Source organism: Nerophis lumbriciformis, linkage group LG11 (genome assembly GCF_033978685.3).
Source record: "Nerophis lumbriciformis linkage group LG11, RoL_Nlum_v2.1, whole genome shotgun sequence".
NCBI classification, from domain to species: domain Eukaryota; kingdom Metazoa; phylum Chordata; class Actinopteri; order Syngnathiformes; family Syngnathidae; genus Nerophis; species Nerophis lumbriciformis.
The window spans coordinates 51,087,748-51,113,268 of NC_084558.2; the positions used below are offsets into that span (position 1 = coordinate 51,087,748).

A 25,521-nucleotide genomic window follows, 5' to 3' on the forward strand; every position below is an offset into this window, starting at 1 on the left:
TTATCATTAAACACCTTTAATTTATTAACAATATTAACTATATGTGTTAAACATGCTTGCATTATCTTTAAACACCTTTAACTTGTTAACAATATTAACTATATGTGTTAAACATGCTTGTATTATCTTTAAACACCTTTAATTTGTTAACAATATTAACTATATGTGTTAAACATGCTTGTATTATCTTTAAACACCTTTAACTTATTACCAATATTAACTATAAGCGTTAAACATGCTTGTATTATCTTTAAATACCTTTAACTTGTTAACAATATTAACTATGTGTTAAACATTCTTGTATTATCATTAAACACCTTTAATTTATTAACAATATTAACTATATGTGTTAAACATGCTTGCATTATCTTTAAACACCTTTAACTTGTTAACAATATTAACTATATGTGTTAAACATGCTTGTATTATCTTTAAACACCTTTAATTTGTTAACAATATTAACTATATGTGTTAAACATGCTTGTATTATCTTTAAACACCTTTAACTTATTACCAATATTAACTATAAGCGTTAAACATGCTTGTATTATCTTTAAACACCTTTAATTTGTTAACAATATTAACTATATGTGTTAAACATGCTTGTATTATCTTTAAACACCTTTAACTTATTACCAATATTAACTATAAGCGTTAAACATGCTTGTATTATCTTTAAATACCTTTAACTTGTTAACAATATTAACTATGTGTTAAACATTCTTGTATTATCATTAAACACCTTTAATTTATTAACAATATTAACTATATGTGTTAAACATGCTTGCATTATCTTTAAACACCTTTAACTTGTTAACAATATTAACTATATGTATTAAACATACTTGTATTTTCATTAAACACCTTTAACTTATTAACAATATTAACTATATGTGTTAAACATGCTTGCATTATCATTAAACATATTTAACTTGTTAACAAAAACATATGTTTCATAAATAAGTAAATATAAATGATATATATGAATGAGGTAGATCCCCACGACTTGATCAATTGAAAAGTAGCTCGCCTGCAGAAAAAGTGTGAGCACCCCTGGTTTAGTGCAAAAACAAATATTAAATTAAGAAACGCTTAACAAATGCCAACATAAAAACGAAATGTTCTGTAGCAAAGAAAATGTAAACTTAAATATGCAAACAAAAAGAAAATAAATACCTTCAAAATAAAACAAATAAATTAAGAGCCAGAAATGCCAACATAAAAACGAAATGTTCTGTAGCCTACGTTTAAAAATATAACAAAGAAAATATCAACTTAAATGTAAAATAAATAGGCTACCTTAAATAAAACAAAACAAATATTAAACTAAGTGCCAGAAAAGCCAACATTAAAACTAAAATTTCTGTAACTTACATTTAAAAATATAAAAATGGAAATATCAACTTAAATATGCAATAAAAAAGAAAATAAATAGCTTAAATAATATAAAAATCAAGATAAATAATAGCCCATGTATATGTACTAGAGATGCGCGGATAGGCAATTTATCTCATCCGCAACCGCGTCAGAAAGTCGTCATCCATCCGCCATCCACCCGATGTAACGTTTGATCAGAACTGCACCCGCCCGCCATCCGCCCGTTGTTATATATCTAATATTAATAAAAAAAAAAAAAAAGGGTGAAAACTACGCGAATTGCACCTTGTGCAGACAAGATTTTTCGATCGGACACGGAGGAATTAGCGATGTAAAAGACCACGTTGGGACAAAAAAACACAAGTCTAATGCCGTTGCTAGCGATACAAGTGGAAAACTTTCAACGTTTTTCGTCGCCCAAACAGATTCTTTGGATGTGATAAATGCCGAAATTTTATTTACGGAGGCAATAATTGAGCATGGACTTCCAATCGCACTGGCTGATCACATGGGACAGTTAATAATGTAATGCAACCTTTAAAAATCATTACGCGGTGATCGCGATCCCAAAAATAAACTTTTCTTGCATGATAATGTCCAGAAAAATTCGCTTTATATTACTATAGAGTCCTTTTAACGAATGAGTTTGATGGTTTATCACAAACCTTAAATGAAATTCCATGGCCACTGTCCTGCTCTCTATATCAACCAGGGTGAGCCCCACCCCTTTCGTGAGCGCACTGAGCGCGGAGTGACCCCCTTTACGCGCCCCCGGCAACAGGGGTGGCAAGCAGGTAAGCTGCGCGGGCGGAGCGCGCGGAGTGACCCATGTTACGAGCCCCCGGCCACGGGGGTGGCGGGCAGGTAAGCTGCTTACATGCTGCGCGTGACGCCGGCCGCGGCGAAAGCGGACGAGGCGGGGTGTCGGTGCGGTGGGCGCGGTAGTGACCCTGGACGTGCGTCAGGCCCTTCTCGCGGATCGCCTCAGCTACGGCTCCCGGTGGGGCCCTCTCGGGGGAAGGGGCCTCGGTCCCGGACCCCGGCGAGGCGTCCCTTCTCCCTCCGTAAAAGTGTCCATCTCTTTTTTTTTTTTTCTTCTGTTGTGGCATATGCTGCAGGTGCCTGCTCGTTTTTCGTATGTGGGTAACAACATTTAACTATGTATATATATTTCCCAATTGGTTTAACTGCCACCCGCAAAAAAAAAAAAAAAAAAAAAAAAATATCTAATTAATCCGCCCGACCCGACCCGCGAGCGGATAAAATCTTATTTTTTTTAATTTCATCCGCGGAGTCCGCGGATAATCCGCGGACTCCGCGGATAATCCGCGGACTCCGCGGTTGTGTCCGCAAACCGCGCATCTCTAATATGTACATACATTAGTTATTATTTTAATTTTAAATCTTCTCAAACAGCCTGCCCTACACTTTACCCCCCGCCCCTCCCCCTCGCGTCGCTGCTGCTCAGCCTTGCCCTGCACTGACTTTCTTTCCGTCTCCTCTACTCTCGTAACTTGATGTGTTGAGATAATGTGTGTGTTTGTTTTCATGTGGCTTGGGTCAACATTAGCCGTTAGCTTGGAGAATGAATGGAGAATGGATGCCAATGGCATGAAACATATCCCCGCGACGGGAGGAGAATCACTCGCGGCGTTGGGGCGAGCAGAGCAGAGAGCGAGAGCGTTGTCGCTCACTGAGTGATTCATGTCGTTAATCCGCGGTGAACGAATCGTTCGCTCAGTCCCTCCCCCCGCCCCCATGATGAGTAGCTGGCTGCGTCGTTCGCCGACGTCACAGAATGCGCCAGTTCCACTCATACCGGCATGGTCGCGGCGGAGCTCAACTGAACTGAGAAAGGAACGAATCAGTTCATGAAGTGATTCGGTTCAGTACGTTCACTCAAAAGATTCGTTCGTTCGAACGAATCGTTCGCGAACGACACATTAGTTGTCAGGGAATCATTCAAAGGCTAAAAATTACACCTATACCCATAATGCATTGGTGCAACGACACTATGTTCTTTGATTAGTTTCGGGGATAAATCAATGTTTTTTCCTTATAATAATAAATATGCCTGATTGTATGGAATATTTACTTGTAAACAGGCTCAGTTTTAGGCGGAAAAAAAGTTGATACCATAACTAAAAATGATTGATCAAATATAGCAGTTAAGTTGAAAATAACATCTGTACTCATGATGCATTGGTGCGACGATACTCCATTTTTAGGCTAGATTCGGGGATAAATAAAAAAATTTTCTTTACAATAAAGAATAACGCCTGATTGTATGGAATATTTGCTTGCAAACAGGCTTACTTAGAGGAGGAAAAAAAATTGAAACCATAACTAAGAATAATTGATCAAATATAGCAGTTAAGGTTGTCAGAGAGTCATTCAATGGGTAAAAATGACACCTATACCCATAATGCATTGGTGCAACAACATTACGTTCTTTGATTAGTTTCGGGGATAAATCAATGTTTTTTCCTTATAATAATGAATATGCCTGATTGTATGGAATATTTACTTGCAAACAGGCTCAGTTTTAGGCGGAAAAAAAGTTGATACCATAACTAAAAATGATTGATCAAATATAGCAGTTAAGTTGAAAATAACATCTGTACTCATGATGCATTGGTGCGACGATACTCACTTTTTAGGCTAGATTCGGGGATAAATCAATTTTTTTCCTTTACAATAAAGAATAACGCCTGATTGTATGGAATATTTACTTGCAAACAGGCTTACTTAGAGGAGGAAAAAAAATTGAAACCATAACTAAGAATAATTGATCAAATATAGCAGTTAAGGTTGTCAGAGTCATTCAATGGGTAAGAATGACGCCTATACCCATAATGCATTGGTGCAACAACATTACGTTCTTTGATTAGTTTCGGGGATAAATCAATGTTTTTTCCTTATAATAAAGAATATGCCTGATTGTATGGAATATTTACTTGCAAACAGGCTCAGTTTTAGGCGGAAAAAAAGTTGATACCATAACTAAAAATGATTGATCAAATATAGCAGTTAAGTTGAAAATAACATCTGTACTCATGATGCATTGGTGCGACGATACTCCATTTTTAGGCTAGATTCGGGGATAAATCAATTTTTTTTTCTTTACAATAAAGAATAACGCCTGATTGTATGGAATATTTACTTGCAAACAGGCTTACTTAGAGGAGGGAAAAAAATTGAAACCATAACTAAGAATAATTGATCAAATATAGCAGTTAAGGTTGTCAGAGAGTCATTCAATGGGTAAAAATGACGCCTATACCCATAATGCATTGGTGCAACAACATTACGTTCTTTGATTAGTTTCGGGGATAAATCAATGTTTTTTTTCCTTTTAATAAAGAATAATACCTTTTATGGCATATTTACTTGCAAACAGGCTCATTTAGAGGAGGAAACAAAGTTGAAACCATAACTAAGAATAATTGATCAAATATAGCAGTTAAGCTTATTCAATGGGTAAATTTGACACCTATACCCAAAATGCATTGGTGCAACAATGCTGCATTCTTTGATTAGTTTTGGGGATAAATCAATGTTTTTTTTTCTTAAGAAGAAAGTATAATACCTGATTGTATGGAATATTTGCTTGCAAACAGGCTCACTTAGAGGAGGAAAAAAAGTTGAAACTATAACTAAGAATAGTTGATCAAATATAGCAGTTAAGGTTGTCAGGGAATCATTCAAAGGGTAAAAATTACACCTATACCCATAATGCATTGGTGCAACGACACTACGTTCTATGATTAGTTTCGGGGATAAATCAATGTTTTTTCCTTATAATAATGAATATGCCTGATTGTATGGAATATTTACTTGCAAACAGGCTCAGTTTTAGGCGGAAAAAAAGTTGATACCATAACTAAAAATGATTGATCAAATATAGCAGTTAAGTTGAAAATAACATCTGTACTCATGATGCATTGGTGCGACGATACTCCATTTTTAGGCTAGATTCGGGGATAAATCAATTTTTTTTCTTTACAATAAAGAATAACGCCTGATTGTATGGAATATTTACTTGCAAACAGGCTTACTTAGAGGAGGGAAATTTTTTTAAACCATAACTAAAAATAATTGATCAAATATAGCAGTTAAGGTTGTCAGAGAGTCATTCAATGGGTAAAAATGACGCCTATACCCATAATGCATTGGTGCAACAACATTACGTTCTTTGATTAGTTTCGGGGATAAATCAATGTTTTTTCCTTATAATAAAGAATATGCCTGATTGTATGGAATATTTACTTGCAAACAGGCTCAGTTTTAGGCGGAAAAAAAGTTGATACCATAACTAAAAATGATTGATCAAATATAGCAGTTAAGTTGAAAATAACATCTGTACTCATGATGCATTGGTGCGACGATACTCCATTTTTAGGCTAGATTCGGGGATAAATCAATTTTTTTTCTTTACAATAAAGAATAACGCCTGATTGTATGGAATATTTACTTGCAAACAGGCTTACTTAGAGGAGGAAAAAAAATTGAAACCATAACTAAGAATAATTGATCAAATATAGCAGTTAAGGTTGTCAGAGTCATTCAATGGGTAAAAATGACGCCTATACCCATAATGCATTGGTGCAACAACATTACGTTCTTTGATTAGTTTCGGGGATAAATCAATGTTTTTTCCTTATAATAAAGAATATGCCTGATTGTATGGAATATTTACTTGCAAACAGGCTCAGTTTTAGGCGGAAAAAAAGTTGATACCATAACTAAAAATGATTGATCAAATATAGCAGTTAAGTTGAAAATAACATCTGTACTCATGATGCATTGGTGCGACGATACTCAATTTTTAGGCTAGATTCGGGGATAAATCAATTTTTTTTCTTTACAATAAAGAATAACGCCTGATTGTATGGAATATTTACTTGCAAACAGGCTTACTTAGAGGAGGGAAAAAAAATTGAAACCATAACTAAGAATAATTGATCAAATATAGCAGTTAAGGTTGTCAGAGAGTCATTCAATGGGTAAAAATGACGCCTATACCCATAATGCATTGGTGCAACAACATTACGTTCTTTGATTAGTTTCGGGGATAAATCAATGTTTTTTCCTCATAATAATGAATATGCCTGATTGTATGGAATATTTACTTGCAAACAGGCTCAGTTTTAGGCGGAAAAAAAGTTGATACCATAACTAAAAATGATTGATCAAATATAGCAGTTAAGTTGAAAATAACATCTGTACTCATGATGCATTGGTGCGACGATACTCAATTTTTAGGCTAGATTCGGGGATAAATCAATTTTTTTTCTTTACAATAAAGAATAACGCCTGATTGTATGGAATATTTACTTGCAAACAGGCTTACTTAGAGGAGGGGAAAAAATTGAAACCATAACTAAGAATAATTGATCAAATATAGCAGTTAAGGTTGTCAGAGAGTCATTCAATGGGTAAAAATGACGCCTATACCCATAATGCATTGGTGCAACAACATTACGTTCTTTGATTAGTTTCGGGGATAAATCAATGTTTTTTCCTTATAATAAAGAATATGCCTGATTGTATGGAATATTTACTTGTAAACAGGCTCAGTTTTAGGCGGAAAAAAAGTTGATACCATAACTAAAAATGATTGATCAAATATAGCAGTTAAGTTGAAAATAACATCTGTACTCATGATGCATTGGTGCGACGATACTCAATTTTTAGGCTAGATTCGGGGATAAATCAATTTTTTTTCTTTACAATAAAGAATAACGCCTGATTGTATGGAATATTTACTTGCAAACAGGCTTACTTAGAGGAGGGAAAAAAATTGAAACCATAACTAAGAATAATTGATCAAATATAGCAGTTAAGGTTGTCAGAGAGTCATTCAATGGGTAAAAATGACGCCTATACCCATAATGCATTGGTGCAACAACATTACGTTCTTTGATTAGTTTCGGGGATAAATCAATGTTTTTTCCTTATAATAAAGAATATGCCTGATTGTATGGAATATTTACTTGCAAACAGGCTCAGTTTTAGGCGGAAAAAAAGTTGATACCATAACTAAAAATGATTGATCAAATATAGCAGTTAAGTTGAAAATAACATCTGTACTCATGATGCATTGGTGCGACGATACTCCATTTTTAGGCTAGATTCGGGGATAAATCAATTTTTTTTCTTTACAATAAAGAATAACGCCTGATTGTATGGAATATTTACTTGCAAACAGGCTTACTTAGAGGAGGGGAAAAAATTGAAACCATAACTAAGAATAATTGATCAAATATAGCAGTTAAGGTTGTCAGAGAGTCATTCAATGGGTAAAAATGACGCCTATACCCATAATGCATTGGTGCAACAACATTACGTTCTTTGATTAGTTTCGGGGATAAATCAATGTTTTTTCCTTATAATAAAGAATATGCCTGATTGTATGGAATATTTACTTGTAAACAGGCTCAGTTTTAGGCGGAAAAAAAGTTGATACCATAACTAAAAATGATTGATCAAATATAGCAGTTAAGTTGAAAATAACATCTGTACTCATGATGCATTGGTGCGACGATACTCAATTTTTAGGCTAGATTCGGGGATAAATCAATTTTTTTTCTTTACAATAAAGAATAACGCCTGATTGTATGGAATATTTACTTGCAAACAGGCTTACTTAGAGGAGGGAAAAAAATTGAAACCATAACTAAGAATAATTGATCAAATATAGCAGTTAAGGTTGTCAGAGAGTCATTCAATGGGTAAAAATGACGCCTATACCCATAATGCATTGGTGCAACAACATTACGTTCTTTGATTAGTTTCGGGGATAAATCAATGTTTTTTCCTTATAATAAAGAATATGCCTGATTGTATGGAATATTTACTTGCAAACAGGCTCAGTTTTAGGCGGAAAAAAAGTTGATACCATAACTAAAAATGATTGATCAAATATAGCAGTTAAGTTGAAAATAACATCTGTACTCATGATGCATTGGTGCGACGATACTCCATTTTTAGGCTAGATTCGGGGATAAATCAATTTTTTTTCTTTACAATAAAGAATAACGCCTGATTGTATGGAATATTTACTTGCAAACAGGCTTACTTAGAGGAGGGAAAAAAATTGAAACCATAACTAAGAATAATTGATCAAATATAGCAGTTAAGGTTGTCAGAGAGTCATTCAATGGGTAAAAATGACGCCTATACCCATAATGCATTGGTGCAACAACATTACGTTCTTTGATTAGTTTCGGGGATAAATCAATGTTTTTTTCTTTATAATAAAGAATATGCCTGATTGTATGGAATATTTACTTGCAAACAGGCTCAGTTTTAGGCGGAAAAAAAGTTGATACCATAACTAAAAATTATTGATCAAATATAGCAGTTAAGTTGAAAATAAGATCTGTACTCATGATGCATTGGTGCGACGATACTCCATTTTTAGGCTAGATTCGGGGATAAATCAATTTTTTTTCTTTACAATAAAGAATAACGCCTGATTGTATGGAATATTTACTTGCAAACAGGCTTACTTAGAGGAGGGAAAAAAATTGAAACCATAACTAAGAATAATTGATCAAATATAGCAGTTAAGGTTGTCAGAGAGTCATTCAATGGGTAAAAATGACGCCTATACCCATAATGCATTGGTGCAACAACATTACGTTCTTTGATTAGTTTCGGGGATAAATCAATGTTTTTTCCTTATAATAAAGAATATGCCTGATTGTATGGAATATTTACTTGCAAACAGGCTCACTTTTTAGGGAAAAAAAAGTTGAAACCGTAACTAAGAATGATTGATCAAATATAGCAGTTAAGCTAAAATCTTTCATTCCGTTCTATATCTGCATTTTATAATCTGCTGCAGCTAATCTATGTTAAAACATTTTTTTCTTCTAAGATGTGACGGGTGGGGCTTTAATACCGTTAGGTGCTGGTGCCAGCAGTTCATAGAGTAGATTGTACGCCTGAGTCGTGTTTTTACATTTAGGGGAGCCAAATAATTGAGAAGCAGCGTGTTCATCAGAGTATTTACGTCATCTATGTACCTGGTCTCTGCCCTTCCTCATGAGGAGCAGCTCCTGCTGCACCTCCCCGGCGTGACTGGTGGCCTTGGCGACCTCGCATCGCTCCAGGTCACGCTCGGCCAGCAGCTGCTCGATGTGCTGCTGCTTCTCCTTCAGGGCCTCCTGCAGCGCCGTGGTGCCGGAGATCTTGCGGGCGTACCTGGCGGACGTCTCCGTCAGCTGAAGGAGAAAAGACAAGTTTCACGCGGGCGACCCCCCCCCGTCGTCGTTTCCCCGGCCCACGCCCGGACGACCTACCAGCCCCGCTCGGCTGGGCTTGCCGCTGACGGAGGAGGTGGTGGAGCTGATGGAGCTGATGGAGGAGGCGCTGGGGCTCCTCCTCAGGAGGGAGCGCCGCCGGGAGCCCTTGGCTTTGATGGGCGTGGTGCAAGGGAAGCCGATGCGCGTCACCTTGTGGACGGGGGCGAAGAGGCCGTACCTGGGCATGCACTGGAAGTACCTGGGCAGGAGGACACGTGCAATTAGAGGAAACCTCATATCTGTCTCAAATATGACGCTGAGTAAGTCCCACACCAGGTTTATTTACAATGAGTCAGGGGACGTTTACCACAATCTTAAGGTGCGCTTGATTTGCTCACCATAACCCAGGGGTGGGCAACATGGAGCCCTTTCAAAAGTGCATGAAAATGGAAAAAGATGGAAAAATATATTTTTGGTTTTAATATGGCTTCTGTAGGACAGAGGTGTCAAACTTGTTTTCACTGAGGGCCACATGGCAGTTATATTTGGCCCCAGAGGGCCGCTTCTAACCATGAATCAAATCAAATCAAATCAACTTTATTTATAGAGCACATTTAAAATTTACCACAGGGGTAGCCAAAGTGCTGTACAATGAGCAGGTTAAAAGATAAAACGAGTACCGAGCAAACACAACACAACACAAACAGAACACGATAAAAAATAAATAATTAAAATAGAATTAATAAAAACATAAAAACAGGATCACAGCAGGTGTATTATGGGGCGCCATTGCAGGATGGATATCACTCAGTGTTAAAAGCCATGGAATAAAAGTATGTTTTTAAGAGAGATTTAAAAACAGGAAGAGAGGAGGCTTGTCTAACACTCAGGGGTAGGTCGTTCCAGAGCTTGGGAGCAGCAACGGCGAAAGCTCCGTCACCTCTAAGCTTCAGCCTTGTGTCAGGGACCGTCAACAGCAGCTGATCGGCTGATCTTAAGGATCGGGTGGGGCAGTAAGGCTGAAGGAGGACGGAGAGATAGGTTGGCGTGAGGTTGTTTAGACATTTAAAAACAAATAAAAGGAGTTTAAAATGTATTCGGTAACGCACAGGGAGCCAGTGAAGGGACGCTAAAATAGGGGTGATGTGCTCACGTCTGCGGGTCTGTGTTAGCAGACGAGCAGCAGAGTTCTGCACGAGCTGCAGGCGGGCGAGGGAGGCCTGGCTAATGCCAACATACAGGGCATTGCAGTAATCAAGACGAGTCGAGATAAAAGCGTGGATTAATTTCTCAAGATCATGTCTTGATAGAAGCGGTTTCACTTTCGCTATTTGGCGTGATTGATAAAAGCTTTTTTGAACGACGCTGCTGATTTGTTTTTCGAATTTAAAATCTGAGTCAAACTTTACCCCCAGGTTTGTGACAGAGTCGCTGAGATACGGGGTCAGAGTGCCGAGGTCAACGTTGGGGGAGGGAGAGCGACTTGGACCGAACAACATAACTTCTGTTTTATCTTCATTTAGGCTCAGGAAGTTAGCTGAAAGCCAGACTTTGATGTCGTGCAGGCAGTCAATAAGACGTTGAACCGTGTTATTTTGTGCCATGGGAAAATAAATCTGGCAATCATCGGCATAAAAATGAAATGCAATACTGTACTTCCTAAAAATAGAACCAAAGGGGAGAAGGTAAAGCGCAAATAAAATTGGGGCAAGGATTGAGCCCTGGGGGACCCCATGTGGTAAAGGAGCTGTGGACGACATAAAACTGTCTACTTTTACACAAAAACTCCTGTCGGTTAGGTACGACCGGAACCAGTTGAGGGCGGCGCCCTTAATGCCCACACAGTTCTCAAGACGAGTGATTAAGGTGGCGTGGTCGACGGTGTGGAACGCAGCAGACAGATCTAAAAGCACCAGGACAACATATTTACCAGAATCAGTATACTATTATTACACCATTTTGTATGCATTTATTTAGTAGATTTAAAAAATATATATGTTAAGTTGCAATAAATTGACCTCAAAATGTAGTGTATATTACTGAAAATGATAAAACACTACTGCTGTTTTTATGGTTAAAAAAAAAGGCAGCTCAGTTGTTACAGTTGTATTGTAAATTAAAAAAAAAAAAAAGCTATTTTACCGTAAATGTTTTTACCGCAAATCAAAAACTAAATTTTTTAACGTAATACTGTAAATGCCAAAACGGCACCACCGTTTATTACAGTAAAAAAAAAAGTACTGTTTTTATGCATTTTTTTACTAAATTTAAAAAAAAACTAAAATGTAAAAAAAAATATGGTAAGTTGCAATAATTTCACCAAAATGTAATGGAAAAACACTACTGCTGTTTTTATGGTAAAAAAAAGGCAGCTCAGTTGCCAGATTTTTACTGTGATTTGTTTTTTTTACTGTAAATAAAAAAAACTGCAATTTTACAGTAACATTTTGGCTCCTGAGCTGCCAGTTTAGTTGTTTTTTTTAATGTAAATCAACAAGTGTATTTTTTGTGTATTACTGTAAATTCCAACACGGCACCACAGTTTATTACATTAAAAAAAAAGTACTGTTTTCTATGCATTTTATTAGTAGATTTTTTTAAAACTAAAATGTAAAAAAAAATATGATAAGTTGCAATAATTTCACCTCAAAATGTAGTGTATATTACTGTAAATGCAAAAACAGTACTGCTGTTTTTATGGTTAAAAAAGGCAGCTCAGTTGCCAGAATTTTACTGTAATTAGTTTAATACTGTAAATTAAAAAAAAAATGCAATTTGACAGTAAAATTTTGGCTCCTGAGCTGCCAGTTTCGTTTTTTTTAACGCAAATCAACAAGTGTAGATTTTTTGTGTATTACTGTAAATGCCAAAACGGCACCACGGTTTATCACAGTAAAAAAAAGTACTGTTTTCTATGCACTTTATTAGTAGATTTTTTTTAAACTAAAATGTAAAAAAAAAAAGATAAGTTGCAATAATTTCGCCTCAAAATGTAGTGTATATTACTGTAAATGAAAAAACACTACTGCTGTTTTTATGGTAAAAAAAAAAAAAAAAAAAAGGCAGCTCAGTTGTTACAGTTTTATTGTAAATTTAAAAAAACTGCAATTTTACCGTAAAATTTGCCAGTTTGTTTTGTTTTTCAAAAACTAAATTTTTTAATGTAATACTGTAAATGCCAAAACGGCACCACCGTATATTACAGTAAAACAAGTACTGTTTTTATGCATTTTTTTAATAGATTTTTAAAAAACTAAAATGTAAAAAAAAAATGGTAAGTTGCAATAATTTCACCAAAATGTAATGGAAAAACACTACTGCTGTTTTTATGGTAAAAAAAAAAAGGCAGCTCAGTTGCCAGATTTTTACTGTGATTTGTTTTTTACTGTAAATAAAAAAAACTGCAATTTTACAGTAACATTTTGGCTCCTGAGCTGCCAGTTTAGTTTTTTTTTTTAATGCAAATCAACAAGTGTATTTTTTGTGTATTACTGTAAATTCCAACACGGCACCACAGTTTATTACATAAAAAAAAAAGTACTGTTTTCTATGCATTTTATTAGTAGATTTTTTTTAAACTAAAATGTAAAAAAAAATATGATAAGTTGCAATAATTTCACCTCAAAATGTAGTGTATATTACTGTAAATGAAAAAACACTACTGCTGTTTTTATGGTAAAAAAAGGCAGCTCAGTTGCCAGAATTTTACTGTAATTAGTTTTTTACTGTAAATTTAAAAAAAAAATGCAATTTGACAGTAAAATTTGGGCTCCTGAGCTGCCAGTTTCGTTTTTTTTTAACGCAAATCAACAAGTGTAGATTTTTTGTGTATTACTGTAAATGCCAAAACGGCACCACGGTTTATCACAGTAAAAAAAGTACTGTTTTCTATGCATTTTATTAGTAGATTTTTTTTAAACTAAAATGTAAAAAAAAAAAGAAGATAAGTTGCAATAATTTCACCTCAAAATGTAGTGTATATTACTGTAAATGGAAAAACACTACTGCTGTTTTTATGGTAAAAAAAAAAAAAAAAAAGGCAGCTCAGTTGTTACAGTTTTATTGTAAATTTAAAAAAACTGCAATTTTACCGTAAAATTTGCCAGTTTGTTTTGTTTTTCAAAAACTAAATTTTTTAATGTAATACTGTAAATGCCAAAACGGCACCACCGTATATTACAGTAAAACAAGTACTGTTTTTATGCATTTTTTTAATAGATTTTTAAAAAACTAAAATGTAAAAAAAAAAATGGTAAGTTGCAATAATTTCACCTCAAAATGTAGTGTATATTACTGTAAATGGAAAAACACTACTGCTGTTTTTATGGTTAAAAAAAAAAGCAGCTCAGTTGCCAGAATTTTACTGTAATTAGTTTTTTACTGTAAATTAAAAAAACTGCAACTTGACAGTAAAATTTGGGCACTTGAGCTGCCAGTTATTTTTTTTAAATACATTTTTAATGCATTTTATTAGTAGTTTTTTTTTTACTAAAATGTAAAAACAAATATGGAAGTTGCAATAATTTCACCAAAATGTAGTGTATATTACTGTAAATGTAGTGTATATTACTGTAAATGTAGTGTATATTACTGTAAATGGAAAAACAGTACTGCTGTTTTTATGGTTAAAAAAAAAGAAGGCAGTTCAGTTGCCAGAATTTTACTGTAAAATGTACATTTGTTTTTTTTACTGTAAATTTAAAAAAATGCAATTTTACAGTACAATTTTGGCACCTGAGCTGCCAGTTTGTTTTTTGTTTTTGTTACAGCAAATCAACAAGTGTAGATTTTTCAGTGTATTACTGTAAAAGCCATAACGGCATCACAGTTTATTACAGTAAAACAAAGTACTGTTTTTTGTGCTTTTTTTTTTTTTTTTTTTTAAACTAAAATGTAAAAAAAAAATGCTAAGTTGCAATAATTTCACCAAAATGTAGAGTATATTAGTGTAAATGGAAAAACATTACTGCTGTTTTTATGGTTAAAAAAATAAATAAATAAATAAATAAATAAATAAAAAAAGGCAGCTCAGTTGCCCAATTTTACTGTCATTTGTTTTTACTATAAATTAAAACAACTGCAATTTTACAGTAACATTTTGGCTACTGAGCTGCCAGATTAGGTTGTTTTTTTTAACCGCAAATCAACAACTGTATATTTTTCAGTGTATTACTGTAAATGCCAACACGGCACCACAGTTTATTACAGTTACAAAAGTACTGTTTTTCATGCATTTTATTAGTAGATTTTTTCTTTACTAAAATGTAAAAAATATATGTTAAGTTGCAATAATTTCACCTCAAAATGTAGTGTATATTACTGTAAATGGAAAAAGAGTATTGCTGTTTTTATGGTAAAAAAAAAAAAAGGCAGCTCAGTTGCCAGAATTTTACTGTAATTAGTTTTTTACCGTAAATTTAAAAAAAATGCTATTTTACAGTAAAATTTAGGCTCCTGAGCTGCCAGTTTAGTTTTTTTAACCGCAAATCAAAGTGTAGATTTTTTGGTGTATTACTGTAAATGCCAAAACGGCACCACAGTTTATTACAGTAAAAAAAAGTACTGTTTGTTATGTATTTTCTAAGTAGTTTTTTTAAACTAAAATGTAGAAAAAATATGGGAAGTTGCAATAATTTCACCTCAAAATGTAGTGTATATTACTGTAAATGGAAAAACAGTACTGCTGTTTTTATGGCAAAAAAAGGCAGCTCAGTTGCCAGAATTTTACTGTAAAATGTAGATGTTTTTTTACTCTAAGTAAAAAAAAAAGCAATTTTACAGTAACATTTTGGCACCTGAGATGCCAGTTTTTATTTATTTTTTTAACCGCTAATCAACAAGTGTAGATTTTTCGGTGTATTACTGTAAATGCCAAAACGACACCACAGTTTATTACAGTAAAACAAAGTACTGTTTTTATGCATTTTATTAGTAGATTTTTTTTAAACTAAAATGTAAAAAAAAAAAAGATAAGTTGCAATAATTTTGCCTCAAAATGTAGTGTATATTACTGTAAATGGAAAAACAGTACTGCTGTTTTTATGATAAAAAAGGCAGCTCAGTTCCCAAAATTTTACTGTAAAATTTAAATTTGTTTTTTTACTGTAAATAAAAAAAAAACCTGCAATCTTACAGTAACATTTTGGCACCTGAGCTGCCAGTTTTTTGTTGTTGTTTTTACCGCAAATCAACAACTGTAGATTGTTTGGTGTATTACTGTAAATGCCAACACGGCACCACAGTTTATTACAGTAAAAAAAAGTACTGTTTTTTATGCATTTTATTAGATTTTTTTTAAACTAAAATGTAAAAAAAATATGATAAGTTACAATAATTTCACCTCAAAATGTAGTGTATATTACTGTAAATGGAAAAACACTACTGCTGTTTTTATGGTTAAAAAAGGCAGCTCAGTTGCCCGATTTTTACTGTAATTTATTTTTTACTGTAAATTCAAAAAACTGCAATTTTACAGTAACATTTTGGCTCCTGAGCTCCCAGTTTAGTTTTTTTTTACCGCAAATCAACAAGTGTAGATATTTTGTGTATTACTGTAAATGCCAAAACGGCACCCCAGTTTATTACAGTTAAAAAAAGTACTGTTTTTTGTGCATTTTATTAGTAGATTTTTTTTAAACTAAAATGTAAAACAAAATATGATAAGTTGCAATAATTCCACCTCAAAATGTAGTGTATATTACTGTAAATGAAAAAACACTACTGCAGTTTTTATGGTTAAAAAAAAAGGCAGCTCAGTTGCCAGAATTTTACGGTAATTTGTTTTTTACTGTAAATAACAAAAAATGCAATTTGACAGTAAAATTTTGGCACCTGAGCTGCGAGTTTTTTTTGGGGTTTTTTACACATTTTTAATGCGTTTTTTTAGTAGATTTTTTTTAACTAAAATGTAAAAAAAAAATAAGGTAAGCTGCAATAATTTCACCTCAAAATGTAGTGTATATTACTGTAAATGGAAAAACACTACTGCTGTTTTTATGGTTAAAAAAGGCAGCTCAGTTGCCCGATTTTTACTGTAATTAGTTTTTTACTGTAAATTAAAAAAACTGCAATTTTACAGTAACATTTTGGCTCCTGAGCTCCCAGTTTAGTTTTTTTAACGCAAATCAACAAGTGTAGATATTTTGTGTATTACTGTAAATGCCAAAACGGCACCCCAGTTTATTACAGTTTAAAAAAAGTACTGTTTTTTATGCATTTTATTAGTAGATTTTTTTTAAACTAAAATGTAAAACATAATATGATAAGTTGCAATAATTTCACCTCAAAATGTAGTGTATATTACTGTAAATGGAAAAACACTACTGCTGTTTTTATGGTTAAAAAAAAAGGCAGCTCAGTTGCCAGAATTTTACTGTAATTTGTTTTTTACTGTAAATAAAAAAAAATGCAATTTGACAGTAAAATTTTGGCACCTGAGCTGCGAGTTTGTTTGTTTTTTTTTACACATTTTTAATGCGTTTTTTTAGTAGATTTTTTTTTAACTAAAATGTAAAAAAAAATAAGGTAAGCTGCAATAATTTCACCTCAAAATGTAGTGTATATTACTGTAAATGGAAAAACACTACTGCTGTTTTTATGGTTTAAAAAAGGCAGTTCAGTTGCCAGAATTTTACTGTAAAATTGACATTTGTTTTTTACTGTAAACAAAAAAAAAAGAAGTAATTTTACAGTAAAATTTTGACACCTGAGCTGCTATTATGTTGTTGTTTTTTCACCACAAATCAACAAGTGTAGATTTGTTGGATGTATTACTGTAAATGCCAAAACGGCACCACAGTTTATTACAGTAAAAAAAAAAGTACTGTTTTTTTTATTTAGAGAAAAATGCTGTAAAAACCACAGAAAATTTCACAATTTTACCATAAAATCTATTGCTACTTTTACATTGCACAATTTGATGGACAACCTGCTTTCAAATCGTTATTATTAGTATTTAACAAATGGTTTGATAATATATTTTTGCATAATTAGACTAGACATAGAGTACTCTTTTTTTCTTCTCCCAAAATAGAAATGAAGAATACATTTAGTAAGAAAAGTTACAGTACTTTATTGATACATATTATTAAGTGGCGGGCCACATGTGGCCCCGGGGCCTTGAGTTTGACACCTGTGGTATAGGAGGACAAACATGACACAAACCTTCCTAATTGTTAGAAAGCCCACTGTTTAATACGTTTGTTTATGAGAGTATTTTGCGAGCGCCGTTTTGTCCTACTAATTTCGGCGGTCCTTGAACTCACCGTAGTTTGTTTACATGTACAATTTTCTCTTGACGCCGCCACAGAAAGACGTGTTTTATGCCACTCCGTCTTTGTCTCATTTTGTCCACCAAACGTTTTATACTGTGCGCGAATGCACAAAGGTGAGCTTTGTTGACTTGTTACGGTCTTAAGTGCGCACCTGGTCCCTGCTACGGCGCCGTCGTTCTTGCCCAGAGGCTCGTCCAGTTCCACCCCGCACCAGTCCCCTTTGGCAAAGTCCGTCTCTCCCAGAAACCGTACCGCTCCCGCTTTGGTCCCAGCAACCTGGACAAGGAGTGAAGTAATGTACAGTATACATTCTGTATATTTGGTCATGTGACTTGTGTACTGTATGTCCATATCCCGGCTTAGTGTTGTCAGTAACAAAGCAAATTACATGATCATTTTCCCCTCAATTAGTCATTTTCAAGCATTAAAATGTCGGAATGGACTAAAAAGATGAATGCTACAGTAGTGTTATTGGTCACTAAGCTAAACCAAAACAATCAGACCGCGCTCCTCAGTATCGTGGCCACTGATTGGCTTAGCTTCAAGCGACATGACTAACATTACCACGCTACCTTTTTTAGCCAATTTTGCAACTGAACACATTAATAGTCATATAACCTGGTGCTTGAAACATGCTAAGTGTTAGCATGCTAACTTTTTTTTTTGCCAATTTTCCAGCCCTCAAGAGTCATGTAACTCGGTGACTGACAAATGCTTACTGTTAGCATGCTAACCTTAGCATTCTAGCATGGCAACATCGGCATGCAAAATTGTTCAGCCAATTGCGCAACAGACCACATCAGGGTCAGATAACATGGTACTTGACACATGCTAACTGTTAGCATGCTAACGTTAGCCTTCTAGTATGCTAAGTTTTTTTAGCCAATTTTACAGCCCCACCACTTCAAGAGTCATGTAACTCGGTGACTGACACATGCTTACTCTTAGCATTCTAGCATACTTAACATTGGCATGCAAACTTTTTCAGTCAATTTTACACCTGAACACATCGGGGTCAAATAACATGGTGCTGACACATGCTAACTGTTAGCATGCTAACCTTAGCATTCTGGCATAACAACATTGGCCACAAATATAATATATGGAAATATATATGAATATGTGGCTAATATATGGAAAATGTGTTTTTTTCTTCCAAAATTTCGAGAGTGTTAGCATGCTAACCTGCATTAATTTAGAATGCATTAACTAATATGCTAAAACATGTCTGCGTTATTATCGTACAACGGCATTCTTTTTGTATTGATTCCGTTTCGTAAATTTCCCAAAATGTACAGCTGGCTTCCGCAGCTAGTGGGTCCATGGCGATGACCTCCGTTTTGTTTGATCGGCCGTTTTACTGCCCTTTGGAAACAATTCAGGTGTGTAATAACAAATAAACATTCACAAAATATTTCCGTGAACATAACTCATTTCATGACCTGCATGTCCGCGGCTTATATATGGAAAAAAAAAATTGATTCTAAAATTTCGAGAGTGTTAGCATGCTAACCTGCATTAACTTAGAATGCATTAACTAATATGTTAATATGTTGGTATTATTAGCGTACAATGGCATTATTTTTGTATTGATTCCGTTTCATAAATTTCCCGAAATGTACAGCTAAGTTGCGCAGCTAGTGGGTCCATGACGATGACCTCCGTTTTGTTTGATCACCTGTTTTACTGCCCTTTGGAAACAATTCAGGTATGTAAATAGATATTCACCAAATATTTCCGTGAAAATAACTCATTTCACGGCCTGTATGTCCGCGGCTTATATATGGAAAATGTTTTTTTTCTTCTAAAATTTCGAGAGTGTTAGCATGCTAACCTGCATTAACTTAGAATGCATTAACTAATATGCTAATATGTTAGTATTATTAGCGTACAACAGCATTCTTTTTGTTTTGATTCCGTTTTGTAAATTTCCCGAAATGTACAGCTAGGTTGCGCAGCTGGTGGGTCCATGACGATGACCTCCGTTTTGTTTGATCGGCCGTTTTACTGCCCTTTGGAAACAATTCAGGTATGTTAATAAACATTCACAAAATATTTCCGTGAAAATAACTAATTTCACAACCTATATGTCTGTGGCTTATAGTTCGGTGCGGCTAATATATGGAAAAATTGCTTTTTTCACCTAAAATTCTGTGAGTGTTAGCACGCTAACCTGCAAAAACTAATATGCTAACATGTGCTTGTGTTAGTCTTATTAGAGTACAATGGCATTATTTTTGTATTGATTCCGTTTTGTAAATTTCCCAAAATGTACAGCTAGCTTCCGCAGCTGGTGGGTCCATGACGATGACCTCTGTTTTGTTTGATCCGCCGTTTTACTGCCCTTTGGAAACAATTCAGGTATGTAAATAAATATTCACAAAATATTTCCGTGAAAATAACTCATTTCACGGCCTGTATGTCCGCGGCTTATATATGGAAAATGGGTTTTTTCTTCTAAAATTTCGAGAGTGTTAGCATGCTAACCTGCATTAACTTACAATGCATTAACTAATACGCGATTATGTTAGTATTATTGGCGTACAATGGCATTCTTTTTGTATTGATTCCGTTTTGTAAATTTCCCGAAATGTACAGCTAAGTTGCGCAGCTAGTGGGTCCATGACGATGACCTCCGTTTTGTTTAATCTGCCATTTTACTGCCCTTTGGAAACAATTCAGGCATGTAAATAAACATTCATAAAATATTTCCGTGAAAATAACTAATTTCACGGCCTGTATGTCCGCGGCTTATATATGGAAAATGGGTTTTTTCTTCTAAAATTTCGAGAGTGTTAGCATGCTAACCTGCATTAACTTAGAATGCATTAACTAATATGCTAATATGTTAGTATTATTAGCGTACAACGGCATGCTTTTTGTTTTGATTCCGTTTCGTAAATTTCCCAAAATGTACAGCTAAGTTGCGCAGCTAGTGGGTCCATGACGATGACCTCCGTTTTGTTAAATCTTCCATTTTACTGCCCTTTGGAAACAATTCAGGTACGTAAATAAACATTCATAAAATATTTCCGTGAAAATAACTAATTTCACGGCCTGTATGTCCGCGGCTTATATATGGAAAATGGTTTTTTTCTTCTAAAATTTCGAGAGTGTTAGCATGCTAACCTGCATTAACTTAGAATGCATTAACTAATATGCTAATATGTTAGTATTATTAGCGTACAACGGCATTCTTTTTGTATTGATTCCGTTTCGTAAATTTCCCGAAATGTACAGCTAAGTTGCGCAGCTAGTGGGGTCCATGACGATGACCTCTGTTTTGTTTGGTCAGCCGTTTTACTGCCCTTTGGAAACAATCATGCTAACCTAGCATTGCATAGCTGTGAGTTATGTTTGATTTTCCTCTTGTGCGTCTGTTAAGGATGCCAACATGTTCCATAAAACATCTTAATGCGGTTCCAGTTTGAGGCCGGAACAGATTAATTCTCCTTGCGTTGTTCCCTATGCTAAACACGAGTGCAACTTGGGAATAGTCTCCTACCAGAACTCGATCGCCTCTCCTCAGCTCGGGCTTGTTCTTCTTTGCGGATTCTGGATCGGAGAGGTTGGACACGGACTCGCTGGACGCGACCACTCGGTTCAAGACCCCGCTTGTCTTGCCGCACTGAGCTGGGAATCAAACACCGACTTCAGCGCAGTTATTCCCAGAGAAAGAACGTTCCGTGTTTACCTGCCGTCGTCACAGCCGCCGCCGCTGGCTCAATTCCTGGATTGGGGACTCCGGGCCGGGCCCCGTTGGTCTCCTTCTCTGGCAGGGGACCCCTGGCCAGCTTGGAGGTCCGGGTGAAGATGCCCCTGCCATCCTGGCACTGGAAGTAGCGCACCCCCGCCACCGAGCCGTCGTTCTTGCCGATGGGCTCGTCCAGCACGATGCCCGCCCACTGGCCCGGGGCGAACTGCGTGCCGCCCAGGAACTGGACCTGGCCGGGCTTGTTGCCGTTGACCCAGACCCTCTCGCCCACCTGGAAGTCGGCATCATGGGCGGGGGAGGTGACGCTGCCCGGGGACTTCTCGGCGGGCTTGGGCGTTCCTGCAACCCTAGGTTTGAGTCACAAGCGCCAGCTGGCGATGTTAGCTCGATGCTTTCTTACCTGAGGATGGCGTGGTCCTGATGGCCACCAGCGGGGGGCGCACTATCTTACTGGGGGGCTTCAGCCCGCTGACCTTGCCTGCTGCGCTCATGGCTTTATGTGGGGGAGGCCAAAGGAGGTCTGGCCTTCCCCACCACCCCGGGAAGTCCCAATGTGATGGAGGGGACCTGCAACATCCAAGGATGACAAGTGGTAAACAACCTCAGGGTCAAAGATCCTCTATTTGACAGGACTTCTGCACTGGTCACGAAAAGATGTTGCAAAAAATGCGATGGAAAGATCTTCTAGGAGACAAGAGCGCTCTGCTGTTTTTTAAGAACCTACTACCAAAAAGACTAATCAAAGATGGTCTATTTGACAAAAGAATTGCACAGTTTCAAAAAAAAAAAACTACCGCTAAAAAGCTATGCAAAGATCTTCTATGTGACAAGAGCGCTCTGCTGTTTTTAAGAACCTACTACCAAAAGCACGAGTCAAAGATCCTCCAAGCGACAATCTACTGTTTTTAGGAATTTACTACCAAAAAGACTAATCAAAGATCCTCTATTTGATAGAAGAATTGCACTGTTTAAAAAAAAACTGTTGCTAAAAATGCTACGCAAAGATCTTCTATGAGACAAGAGCGCTTGGCTGTTTTTAAGAACCGACTGACAAAAACCCTAATCAAAGATCCTCCAAGTGACAAATTACTGTTTTTAAGAATATACTACCAAAACGAATAATCAAAGATGGTCTATTTGACAGAAGAATTGCACTGTTTCCAAAAACCTATTGCTAAAAATGCGATGCAAAGATCTTCTATGAGACAAGAGCGCTCTGCTGTTTTTAAAAACTGACTAACAAAAACCCAAATCAAAGATCCTCCAAGTGACAAATTACTGTTTTTAAGAATTTACTACCAAAACGACTAATCAAAGATAGTCTATTTGACAAAAGAATTGCACTGTTTCAAAAAACCTATTGCTAAAAATGCGATGCAAAGATCTTCTATGAGACAAGAGCTTTCGGCTGTTTTTAAGAACCGACTGACAAAAACCCTAATCAAAGATCCTCCAAGTGATAATCTACTGTTTTTTTAGGAATTTACTACCAAAAAGACTAATCAAAGATGGTCTATTTGACTAAATAATTGTACTGTTTCAAAAAACCTATTGCTAAAAATTCTACGCAAAGATCTTCTATGAGACAAGAGCGCTCTGCTGTTTTTAAAAACAGACTAACAAAAACCCTAATCAAAGATCCTCCAAGTGACAAATTACTGTTTTTAAGAATATACTACCAAAACGACTAATCAAAGATGGTCTATTTGACAGAAGAATTGCACTGTTTTAAAAAACCTATTGCTAAAAATGCAATGCAAAGATCTTCTCTGAGACAAGAGCGCTCTGCTGTTTTTAAGAACCGACTGACAAAAACCCTAATCAAAGATCCTCCAAGTGACAATCTACTGTTTTTAAGAATTTACTACCAAAAAGACTAATCAAAGATGGTCTATTTGACAAAATAATTGCACTGTTTCAAAAAACCTATTGCTAAAAAGCGATGCAAAGATCTTCTATGAGCCAAGAGCGCTCGGCTGTTTTAAGAACTGACTGACAAAAACCCTAATCAAAGATCCTCCAAGTGACAATGTCCTGTTTTATAAATTTACTACCAAAAAGACTAATCAAAGATGGTCTATTTGACAAAATAATTGCACTGTTTCAAAAAAACTATTGCTAAAAATGTGATGCAAAGATCTTCTATGAGACAAGAGCGCTCGGCTGTTTTTAAGAACCAACTGACAAAAACCCTAATCAAAGATCCTCCAAGTGACAATCTACTGTTTTTAAGAATTTACTACCAAAAAGACTAATCAAAGATGGTCTATTTGACAAAAGAATTGCACTGTTTCAAAAAACCTATTGCTAAAAATGCGATGCAAAAATCTTCTATGAGACAAGAGCGCTCTGCTGTTTTTAAGAACCGACTAACAAAAACACTCATCAAAGATCCTCCAAGTGACAATCTACTGTTTTTAAGAATTTACTACCAAAAAGACTAATCAAAGATGGTCTATTTGACAAAACAATTGCACAGTTTCAAAAAAAAAAAAAAAAACTACTGCTAAAAAGCTGTGCAAAGATCTTCTATGTGACAAGAGCGCTCTGCTGTTTTTAAGAACCTACTACTAAAAGCACGAGTCAAAGATCCTCCAAGCGACAATCTACTGTTTTTAGGAATTTACTACCAAAAAGACGAATCAAAGATCCTCTATTTGACAGAAGAATTGCACTGTTTAAAAAAAACTATTGCTAAAAATGCGATGCAAAGATCTTCTATGAGACAAGAGCGCTCGGCTGTTTTTAAGAACCGACTGACAAAAACCCTAATCAAAGATCCTCCTAGTGACAATGTCCTGTTTTATAAATTTACTACCAAAAAGACTAATCAAAGATGGTCTATTTGACAAAATAATTGCACTGTTTCCAAAATCCTATTGCTAAAAATGCTACGCAAAGATCTTCTATGAGCCAAGAGCGCTCTGCTGTTTTTAAGAACCGACTGACAAAAACCCTAATCAAAGATCCTCCAAGTGACAATTTACTGTTTTTAAGAATTGACTACCAAAAAGACTAATCAAAGATGGTCTATTTGACAGAAGAATTGCACTGTTTCAATAAACCTATTGCTAAAAATGCTACGCAAAGATCTTCTATGAGACAAGAGCGCTTGGCTGTTTTTAAGAACTGACTGACAAAAACCCTAATCAAAGATCCTCCAAGTGACAATCTACTGTTTTATAAATTTACTACCAAAAAGATTAATCAAAGATGGTCTATTTGTTAAAAGAATTGCACTGTTTCAAAAAAACTATTGCTAAAAATGTGATGCAAAGATCTTCTATGAGACAAGAGCGCTCGGCTGTTTTTAAGAACCGACTGACAAAAACCTTAATCAAAGATCCTCCTAGTGACAATGTCCTGTTTTATAAATTTACTACCAAAAAGACTAATCAAAGATGGTCTATTTGACAAAAGAATTGCACTGTTTCAAAAAACATATTGCTAAAAATGCGATGCAAGGATCTTCTATGAGACAAGAGCGTTCGGCTGTTTTTAAGAACCGACTGACAAAAACCCTAATCAAAGATCCTCCAAGTGACAATTTACTGTTTTTAAGAATTTACTACCAAAAAGACTAATCAAAGATGGTCTATTTGACAAAAGAATTGCAGTTTCAAAAAAAAAAAAACTACCGCTAAAAAGCTATGCAAAGATCTTCTATGTGACAAGAGCGCTCTGCTGTTTTTAAGAACCTACTGACAAAAATCCTAATCAAAGATCCTCCAAGTGACAATTTACTGTTTTTAAGAATTTACTACCAAAAAGACTAATCAAAGATGGTCTATTTGACAAAAGAATTGCACTGTTTCAAAAAACCTATTGCTAAAAATGCGATGCAAAGATCTTCTATGAGACAAGAGCGCTCTGCTGTTTTTAAGAACCGACTAACAAAAACACT

The 25,521-nt window shown here is 35.4% G+C and overlaps 1 protein-coding gene across 2 annotated transcripts in view; it reads right to left on the reverse strand.

Moving 5' to 3' along the window:
* Positions 1-25,521, reverse strand: part of clip1b (CAP-GLY domain containing linker protein 1b) — a 97,433-nt gene that overhangs the window by 62,128 nt on the left and 9,784 nt on the right. For both annotated transcript variants that reach the window (XM_072914171.1, XM_061966308.1), the window contains exons 2-7: positions 22,018-22,184; positions 21,597-21,956; positions 21,408-21,535; positions 18,054-18,178; positions 9,687-9,888; positions 9,411-9,608 (exon numbers count right to left, since the gene is read on the reverse strand). In XM_072914171.1, coding sequence (XP_072770272.1) covers positions 9,411-9,608; positions 9,687-9,888; positions 18,054-18,178; positions 21,408-21,535; positions 21,597-21,956; positions 22,018-22,108 — 1,104 coding nt within the window. In that variant the 5' untranslated portion in view covers positions 22,109-22,184. The remainder of the gene's footprint in view (positions 1-9,410; positions 9,609-9,686; positions 9,889-18,053; positions 18,179-21,407; positions 21,536-21,596; positions 21,957-22,017; positions 22,185-25,521) is intronic.